We start from the raw sequence: 10487 nt of genomic DNA on the forward strand, positions 1-10487 counted from the left end.
CTAGCACAAGTCTTGTCCACTTGGAGTCGAGGTTTTAAAAATATTGGAATGAAAAGCAAGAGAAGAGCAGAATATTTGTTTGAATAAGTTTCAAACATTTACATGAATTTGAGTTCCAAGTTTTATCTAATGTGATTAACCTGTGACATCAAAAGTATAAAAAAAAAAAAGCTTATTTGTTTTCTTGACATATTAAAAGCTTACCTTAAAGAGTAGGAAAACAATATCATCAAGACAAGAAAAGCCCAAATAAAAAAAGCTAAAAGTCAATTGAATAAATGAGTCAGTTATTGACTTATTGGCAGTTTGAGAAATGTGCTTTCAACATTAAACATACTCCTTCATCCATGATACGTGTCTCACATCTTCTTTATTCACATTTCTCTTTCCTCCTATTCTTCCTCCTCTCCGCTTAATTTCAATTTATAAACTTGTCATTAACTTCATTTATTTTTTTTGCATTTTCATATTATTTCTCTATATTATCTGCTTTTCTGATCCTTGCTGATCCATTTAAATGGCTTCAAGTAAATCAAAAGTTGCAATTGTTGGCAGTGGTAATTGGGGCAGTGTTGCAGCCAAGCTCGTCGCCTCCAACACCCTCAAGCTTTCCTCTTTCCATGGTTTCTCATCTCTCCTTTTCTCAATTTTCAATGTACATGCATCTCTATATTGATTAATAAGCATGCATGAATATATTTTTGAGTTCTTTGAAAACTTAGGGTAATTTCATTTTTTTTGGTGTTTTGATGGTCTATTGATGAAATTCAGATGAAGTGAGAATGTGGGTATTCGAGGAGACTTTGCCAAGCGGAGAAAAACTCTCTGATGTTATCAACCAGAAGCACGTAAATTTATCATACTTAAATGTTGTAGTTCATGCTTATGATATGGGAAATTCCCTTGATGATGAATTGAATTGATTTTATTTTTCAGGAAAATGTGAAATATCTTCCTGGAATAAAGCTGGGTGAAAATGTTGTTGCTGACCCTGACGTTGTAAGTGCAGGTAACACAACTATTTTTGTTTAAAGTTACTTATCATTTGGCGACTTGTGTACATGCCGGTCCAATCATTTTGGGAGCCTCGAGCAAAATTTATATCAAGGCCATTTTTTATCCATTCAACACTTAAATTCCTGTGATTCTCCGACATTTTCTCTACATCTTTTCATTCCATAACCTGATATGATAAAAATTTAGAAGTTTGTTTTATCTATTTTATACTAAATTTATTAGAATCAATAACTTTTTCAAGGTATTTTAACATAGAAATTATTAATTTTGGACCTTCTAAATTTTGGGGGCTTCAAACCATTGCTTCATTGGCTTAATGAACGGACCAGCCCGGCTTATGTAACTAATCCGTGTCAATACAATTTTTAATAAAATTGAGGATTCGGGGATAGCCTAGTTGTACAAGGTCTTGCATTAGAATCCTCACAAGGGGTAGGCCCTCAAAAAATATGTTTAATCAACTTTGTGCAGCATTTGGTGATCGTTACTGAATTCTTGAGGGGGGTTATCTGCAGTGAAAGATGCAAATATGTTGGTTTTTGTAACACCACATCAATTTATTGATGGTATATGCAAAAAGCTAGCCGGAAATATAAGGCAGGACGCGGTAGGAATCTCCCTGATTAAAGGTATGGATCTAAAGCCAGAAGGTCCAAATATGGTGTCTAAACTCATCAAGGATAGCCTTCAAATTGACTGCTGTGTTTTAATGGGGGCCAACATTGCTAATGAGGTAACTGAAAAGTGTTTAGCTGTCAATAATATTGTGTATATTATACTTTCTGACATTTTGTATATCTGTTTTTGATGACAATGGGAGCATAATTATGCAGATTGCTGTGGAGCAGTTTAGTGAAGCAACAGTAGGATACGCAGAAAACAAACCGACTGCAGATGAATGGGTGCGGCTATTTAACACTAACTTTTTCTCTGTGTCAGCGGTATGTAAAAACAACATTCTAGTGTTGTTGAATCTTCTTTTTATACTATATGATAATTGATTACATATTGCGCTGGTATTGTTCTATAATAAGAGGAACCCATTATGCTATGAATGCTTATATAATTTTGTGTAGTCTTGTACTCTGAATGATATTTCATTTTGATAAAATAGGTTCAAGATGTGGAAGGAGTTGAACTATGTGGCACCCTGAAAAATGTTGTGGCTATAGCAGCAGGTTTCTTATTTGTTTCTGCTCAATGTACTTAAATATTCATCAGGTACCTTAAACTTATTAATTAATTGGAATTTCTGAAACAGGATTAGTGGATGGCCTAGAGTTAGGAAACAATACAAAGGTAATTGCATAATCTTTATTGAACTTGTGTTTCTTAGAACATGTGCACATGCGTTAAATTCTATGCCTTTATTCTTTCTCTGTCCATTCATCTATTTAGGCTGCAATAATGAGAATTGGCTTAAATGAAATGAGAGCCTTCTGCAAGATGCTGTTTCCCTCAGTTAGTGATGCGACCTTTTTCGAGAGCTGCGGTGTAGCTGATCTTGTAACCACTTGCTGTAAGGAGACTTGTATCTGTTTTTGTGTGTGTGAGTCTGTCAGTGGCTTATACTTTGAACAAACGACATTATAAATTTCTTTACTGTGACAGTGGGGGGGAGAAACAGGAAATGTGCTGAGGCATTTGCCAAGAATGGTGGCAAGAGGTTATCCCTGCTACAAGATCTTATCTTATTATTTTTTTTTAAATGTCATTGTTTCTAATCAGTGTTTGTCTGTAATTTCTTTAACAGATCCTTTGATGAGCTTGAAGCTGAAATGCTGCAGGGCCAGAAGTTACAGGTAAATATACTTCTTATTTTTATGGACTAATTAAAGTTTGAACTGAATGAAGAGTTCTTATTTGCAATACTGATTTTTCACTTGCGTAATATCATTGAATACCAGAACCAGCACCTTTTACTGTTACCATATCTCAAACTCAACATCTCACAGCTTAAATGCATCTGCTTAAATAGAATAAGTATGCAGAACCTCTTAACGACATTGGAACGTTTAACGATTTACATTGGATCTGAGCGATAAAACAGTAAAATCACAATGTTGCTAAATGTGGTGTCCTATAACTTTTGCAGGGTGCATTAACAGCCAAGGAGGTTTATATTGTTCTAAGCCAAAGGGGATGTCTACAGATGTTTCCACTGTTCACTACAGTGTATCATATCTGCTCCGGCCGTCTTCCACCATCAGATATTGTCAGATACCGAGACCATGTGAACATTTCAGCCCTGTAGGAGGCACATTCAGCACTAACCAAGTACCCAGATGTGTTAAACCTGTAAATAAGTAGCATTTGTGCAAAGTTTTGTAACATAATCAATTTCAGTTCTCAGATACCAATATATGATGTATATCAAAGTTAGCATAATACGCCAGATAACATAAATATGTAGAGAATAAGAAAACTAATACTATCTTCGTCCGTTTTTACTTGTCAGACATTTTGCACGTAACTTAAGATGACTAAAGAACATACTTCTACTTATTATTTTTAATTTTTTTTTATGAATTAAAATTTATAGTTTATATTTTTATTCACAAAAAGAAAAGTTTAAAAATAATAAGCGGAATTATGTTTTTTACTCACCTTAAGTTACTTGCAAAATGTCAAAATGACAAATAAAAGGGGACGGAAAAAAATGTCGTGTTTATGTATTATAGTTCAAAATTATTTTTTACACACACAACGATGCAAAAAACATGTAAAATTATTTTTGAATTTAAGCCAGAAGTACTTCTTTTGAATTTATTAAGTCAGAAGCCGAAAGTTAGAAATGCTAGATTGTTTTGGATTTTTATGGTGATTTGCATTTTGTTATGAACTTCCTTAAATTTTAGTATATAGTAAACTTTACTCATTGATAAAGTTTCTCTTATTTTAATAATTTGATTTTTTTAATTTATATATTTAAATTACCAAACTCTAAATTAATTTATAAGTAAAAGTTATTTAAAAACTTTTAAAAATTTATAAGCCAAGTTTACCTATCACTTAATTACCTTCTTTACTTTAAACAAAAAATCATTATATTCTTTTTTTGAAAAAAAAAATAAATTTCCATTAATATTAAGTATCCATAATACAATGTCCGACGGAACGGGTTCCTTCATGCATAAAAGTATATCGTCTAATCGAAAACTAAGCAAATACTCCTAACATTTAAATAATATGACCTCTAATGTCTGAAAAGAATATTCACCAATCGGGTCTCGTTAAAACCCCTCGAGAAAACCCTTTGAGAAAAAAATCATTGTTTTTAATTAAGCTTGATTTATTTTTTAAAAGAACTAAGGACCCTGCATGCGAAGCAGATATAGTTTTGAGTCCATTATTTTCGCGTATTCAGTCGTTGCGATCAACTATAAATACGCCATAATTAGGGTTTAACTTTTCAAGACGATCTAATTGTCGCTCAAACAATGAAAATGAATTTTAATCACCGCCTTGACGACGGTAAGGGCGGTAAGGTGAAAGAAATTAAAGTGGATGTAACTGTTAGCATCGATTGGAACATCGATTGGAAGACAATCGTGAGTGTCGTAGTCGGGAGTTTGTTCTATTGCTGGGCTGAAGAACGTTTAATTGGTGGTTACGACGGCTCCAACGGCGGCCGTGCCGTTCAGAGAAAGAACGATACGGAATCGGGTCTCCGACGTGAAAATAGAGTGGAGGTTATTGTGTTTAACCCTAGTCTGCCCGCGCGTCGTCGTTACAAGGTTTGATGTTTTGGGTAGATGGTAGAGATGTTCATATTCTTTGATGTTGTTTTCTGCGTTCGATATATTTTTACGAAACGTTTTGATGATCATCTTTAATTAGTTAGTTCTTGGTTCTTGATGATGAAAGAATGGCTCGGTCTCGTTTCTGTTTTTTTAGTGCTGTTTTTCGTTTATGTTTCTGTTGAGGGGACTGCAACTCTCGATGTGTTTCTCGTCGTCGACGGTGAGTTTGTTGACGAAATTCTCCGACGCCGTTTCCGGTGAGAAGGGGCAGTGGTGGCAAACTATAGTTTGCTCCCTTTTCTAATCTAATGATAGATTTCTTGGGCTAAAAGGACTAAAAAACATTATACTCAATCCCAACACTATTTTAAGATGTTTAAATCATTTAACTAATATAAATTTTTATTTTTTGTGATCACAAATATTATGTAATTTTTTTCATTAAGAAAATTGAAAAAATAATTATATTGACCATGTGATTTTAAACTACCGGTATTAAAATATGAAGGGAGTATGATACTATAATATGACAATGGGATTGCCGCAAGTAACTTGTAGTGAGCTGACAATAAGTAACTTATAGTGAGCCTTCTGAGGTTACAGTGTCATTGAGTACATTAGTTGGAAAGTGGATATGTGAGATCAAGTAGTGGAAATGCTGTATGCAGTTGGATAGGAGAACTTAATGAACAAAACTCACCGGAGCATAATTTATTGATTCCTACGAGTGAAAGAAGTCGGTTTAAAAATATATTCTCTTCAAGTTAGAAATAACATTAATACACTATAAATATCCTGAGGCAGCTTTGCATCCAAGGTAAAAACCAAAACAAGCCACCAAATCTCTTTGATCGCCCAGCTCTATTCTGTGTCCAGCAGATATGGAGAATTCATCCGCAACAGAAGAAGATATGGTCCTTAATCTCGAATTTTGTGTGAGAAAAACAACTTCCTCTGAATATTACCATGAAGATGGAGGAGTACTCTTTATTAGAGCAAAGTATTCAGAAGTTTATCAGACTACTCGCCTACACTATGCTGTTTTCTTTCGAGTTGAAGATGCCTACAACGCCATCTCTCGGTCTCTGGATCGCTTGGGAGTTCATGGGGATGTTCAAACCGAGTGCATCAATGTAGTGATAAGCAAGGCACAGGAGCTCTGTCAGAAAAATCTGAGTAAACAAGATCACAGAGAAAACCGCGTATTGTGTATTGTGGATCTACCCCACGAACACCTTGTTGAGGACTGGCAAGAATCAACGGAGGATCAAGACCAAGGCATGGAGGATGAAGACGAGGGCATGGTGCCAGCGGCTCTACCAGCGATAAGATCACTTGGGGCAACAAGAATACAAGTTGAAGAAGGTAATAAGAATGTTCAGCAGTGCGTCATCTGTCAGGAAGAGTATCATGATGGTGAGAAGGTGACGTGCATGCCGTGTTTGCATATGTTTCACAAGGACTGCATTACCAAGTGGCTACTCAGGAGTCACTTGTGCCCTATTTGCAAATTTCAGATGCCAACATCTTCCTGATTTGCTCTACTACTCTAGTAGACTTAATCTGTTTTTCGATTTCTGTTTTTCTTTAAAGCTGGAGTATCAATTCTGTTTGAACCTTGTAAGCATTAATACCATGCAATTTATTTGATCGATTGAATTACTTCTGACTGCATCTGTCAATGGCCGTGCTACTTGATTATCATCTACACACTGATGACCCTGGTAGATTGACAGCAGCTTCATGCTTCGATCCACCAATTACAAAATCTAATTTTACTTTTGAGTTATTCTGTTCTGTCTGATAACACAACACTATCTGACCTAAGCAGGACAGATTCCTTGTGTTACTACACTGCAAAAAGAGCACTTAATTTATCTGTTACAGGAATGACAGATGATAGTAAATCCAGTTTGATTCATTGTTATCTTTACAAATGATGTACGCATAAAGCGCCCTTTTCTTTTCTTTTTCTCCACAGTGAAAATTTAAAGAAGAAAATATTAATGATAGAAACCGCTTTTACAAGAACACGTATCAAGGGTAATAATCAAAACTCATAAGAAGAAAATGATGAAAAGTTGCGATTGATCTATAGGCATGATGCACATCTCACCCACTATAAGAATTCTTCAGTCCTAGAAGAAGTTGCGTCTTGGACGTTCCTCTGCCACATTCACCCGAATAGCTCTTCCACCCAAACTCTGCAACCACAAGTCTCAATGTCAAGATATATATTAAGTTTACTGACACACAATGGTTTACATGGAGTTTGACTACGGATTTCTATTTGTTTTTCTAGCTAGAATGATGGGATGCATTTTAGTCGAATAACTGCATTGCAAATGTTTCTTATATCAATAAAAAAATAACCAAGACTTGAAGACAGTTTTAAGATGGAATCATGTTTTAAAGATAAAGTTGATAGATATTGAGTTTTAATTAAGTGGAAACAAATACAAAAATTAGACTATTCCCAGGGCTCTTACCTGCCCATCCAGAGCAGCTATGGCATCATTGACTTCTGTCTCACTAGCCATTGTTACGAATCCAAAACCACGAGAACGCCCAGTCTCACGGTCATATACAACTCTGGCATCAATTACCTTACCATGTTCACTAAACACTTGCTCTAGCCGACCATTATCCACTTCCCACGGCAGGTTACCGACATATATTCTGAAAGAAGGTTCAAAAACCCTCTGAGGTGGTGATCCTCTAGGAGCAGCCTTGTTCACAGTCAGAAGTCGACCACCTAGATCCTGTCACACATTATAATTTCGATATGAATACACAAATACACAATTTCAATGCAATTTTCCATTATTATTGAATTTTTACAGGAAGCAGTACTGTCTGATCAGGCCATTGAGGAGTTAGAAATCCAATAACTTCTGTATACCAGCATTCTTTTCTTTTTACACAAGACTGAACTCACTCACACAACCATCTTGTTTCTGACAATATATGAACCTCGACCTCCCATATGCCAAAATTATATCAGAAGAGAGACAAAGTATCCATGTTTTTAATCCTAAGAAAGAAATAAAACATTCCTTGGCAATATTAAAAAGTGGATCCCAACATACGAGTAGAATTGCACTGTACCAACTAGTCTACAGTGAAACTTTATGTTCCATTATAATCTTTCACACTTAATATCATCAAAAAACTGAGGGTAAAATTAGAATCTTACATAACGGCTGAACATCTCTACCCCCTTCTCTGCTTCTTCCACTGTACTCATTGTCACGAACCCGAATCCTCGACTTTGATCAGTTTGCCTATTGTAGATAACCTAAAACACAAAACCACAATCAGCAGGATCCCATTTTTCCAGAACTTAGTATGCAATCATAAATGATAGAGAAATAGATTAGTTTCATTGTATGAATAATAACTACAAAAATCAAGCCAAAGATGGCATCAAATTTCTCATTCCACAACATAACAATGTGCATTGCCTAATCTTCAAATCTTACATCTACATGCAGTATCTAGGAATATATTATGGTGGCAAAGTCTGACCTATTAGGCTATTACCCGATTTCAATTCATTATCAACCGAGACACAACTCAAGAATAACAAACAGAATATGTAACCGAATTCTGAATCCTTATTTCTCATGGTCCGTTTGGCAACTTGTATTTTATTTGAAATTCTGAATTTGAACAAATAACTTGTTTAGGAATATGGATTTGGATTTCATTTGAAATCCAAGACATTCAAATAATAGTATAAACCTGAGAATTTGAAATAACAACTCAAATCCTGTCATTTGAAATCTATCATTCGAAATGAAATGCACCTTCCAAATGCCCTCTAATATGATATATTCAATAGTATAAAATTTCACTAAATATTAGAGCAAACAGAAATTGATTCAGTGAAATTCGGGATAAAATTGAAGAAATTCAGAAACGATACCTCTGCAATCTCAACCACACCCGCCTTATTAAAAAGCTCAGCCAGTCTAGCACTGTCATAATCATAAGGCAAGTTTCCCACAAAGAGCTTGGCCTCCTCAGGCGGTTCAGAGTAGGATTCTTCTTCTTCAACAACTTCTTCTCCTTCTTCTTCAACAACAACTTCTTCTTCTGCAAAAACTACTTCTTCTGCTTCTGCAACAACTACTTCTTCTTCTTGTGTTTCAACAACCTCCTCCACAGCTTCTTGGCTAGCCTCCTCAACCGAAGCTTCAGGTTCAATAGTACTCACCGAAGAAACACCCCCCTCCTCTCCCCCTTCCTCCTGGCCATACTCTGAAGCCTCTGCAACAAGAATTGGACGTAGAATCTTGGAGGGCTTGTGGGAAAGCCATAGAGAAGAAGATGAGTGGAGAAGTGAGATGGGCTTAGCTGGTAGAGACAGAAATGATGAAGGCTTGAGTGTGGAAATGCAAGAACATTTTGGTGGGATTGAAAAACGTGAGGTTTGAATGAGAGGGGGTGTGGTAGAAGACATGGTGGAGATGGGGAGGGAGATAGAGAGGATAAGGAAAGGAGGTCAGGGAGAAAGAGCTTGTGTTGTGTCACATAGGAGGCTAAGCTAAGGTAAGCTTGTCCAACTAACACAAACCAACGGTTTCATTTCATCCTCTTTGAGAGATCTTTTTGTTTTGTTTTATGAAAAATTGGAGATTGGAGATATTAGGAGTCAAAAAACACCACCTTATACCAACTTAATCATTTGGAAAGAAACTTGTTTTTTTAATGTTAAGGTTGACTTTAAGTCAATAGAGTAGTTTATTGTATGGTACAATTGCCCCCCATTCATTTGTTTTGATTCACTTTTTTGATCAAATTTTAAGTCAAATGAAAATTTAAGAAGTCATGGATGTATATTATTAAAAAGTTGATATACTCTGATTTAAGATCATGTGAAAATATTTATTGCTTCCTCCATCTTACTTCTTTTTTATTGTATTTCATTTTCTATTCAATCAACTTATACATACTAGAAATTATCAAAAATTTATATCATTTCCAAATAAGTTAATACAATTAATACTTGTCTTTCCCTGATTTGATAAATAACTTTGGAGCAAATGAAAATTTGATCAATATAAATAACATATATATATATATATATAGAATGGAAAAGGTATTAAATATTTGTCATATTTAATTGATTAAACTAGACGTCTAACAAAAGACAAAGAAAATAAACTAAGATATAATGAGTATCCATCAACGTATAATCATATGTGTGATATGACTATAAGTTGAAGCAGAAATCAGAACTCAAAAAATTATTCATTATTGAATTAAAAAATTGCACTATTATGGTGCTATTAAAAAATTTTAATTTATCAAATTCTGCTATGCATAAACAATTAGATAATTTTTGTCTAAGAACACTAAAAAAAAATTATAAGCAACATTTGGTTTGTGAAAATAAGCCTTTGAAATTGCTGAGTCCAGTTAAATGCAAGGAGCCAAACAGGTCTAGTTATCTTTAAACAAAATATCTCAGGACCAGTTTTTTCATTGACGTTGAAACCTCAAGGTGCAAGTACCAAGCGAGGAACTCGGCAAGAGATATCGTGTTTATGTTGTGGTAAGAAGTAAATCAACTAGCAGATAAGAAAGATAATATTTGGACTAGATTAAAGTCCACAAGATTCCCTATCCATTCCCAGCTTCCTGTGAAATGAATAATTTTTGAAGAATTTAGAAAGGGTCAAAAGCAAGATATTGATTCGGACCAAGAACTTAAATTTTATT

The 10487-nt window shown here is 34.9% G+C and overlaps 3 protein-coding genes across 3 annotated transcripts; 2 read left to right on the forward strand and 1 right to left on the reverse strand.

Annotated features, from left to right (window-relative positions):
• The first annotated feature begins 55 nt into the window (after positions 1–55).
• On the forward strand, positions 56–3495 carry LOC135147355 (glycerol-3-phosphate dehydrogenase [NAD(+)]-like). The gene is made up of 11 exons (XM_064080533.1): positions 56–623; positions 772–848; positions 937–1009; positions 1533–1750; positions 1851–1958; positions 2132–2195; positions 2279–2316; positions 2416–2536; positions 2629–2683; positions 2771–2819; positions 3113–3495. The coding sequence occupies exons 1-11, from the start codon at positions 518–520 to the stop codon at positions 3269–3271; spliced, it is 1068 nt and encodes a 355-aa protein (XP_063936603.1). The 5' UTR covers positions 56–517; the 3' UTR covers positions 3272–3495.
• Positions 3496–5641: 2146 nt separating this feature from the next.
• LOC108226117 (uncharacterized) lies at positions 5642–6295 on the forward strand. Its single transcript, XM_017401067.1, has one exon. The coding sequence runs from the start codon at positions 5642–5644 to the stop codon at positions 6293–6295; it is 654 nt and encodes a 217-aa protein (XP_017256556.1).
• A 446-nt stretch (positions 6296–6741) lies between these two features.
• Positions 6742–9401, reverse strand: LOC108228019 (28 kDa ribonucleoprotein, chloroplastic). Its single transcript, XM_017403476.2, has 4 exons — positions 8689–9401; positions 7957–8058; positions 7250–7522; positions 6742–6964 (listed from the first exon to the last, which is right to left on the reverse strand). Exons 1-4 carry the CDS (start codon positions 9223–9225, stop codon positions 6899–6901), a joined length of 978 nt encoding a protein of 325 aa, XP_017258965.1. The 5' UTR covers positions 9226–9401; the 3' UTR covers positions 6742–6898.
• Positions 9402–10487: the final 1086 nt, after the last annotated feature.

The sequence above is a fragment of the Daucus carota genome, chromosome 6, assembly GCF_001625215.2.
Source record: "Daucus carota subsp. sativus chromosome 6, DH1 v3.0, whole genome shotgun sequence".
In the NCBI taxonomy this organism is placed as follows: Eukaryota; Viridiplantae; Streptophyta; class Magnoliopsida; order Apiales; family Apiaceae; genus Daucus; species Daucus carota.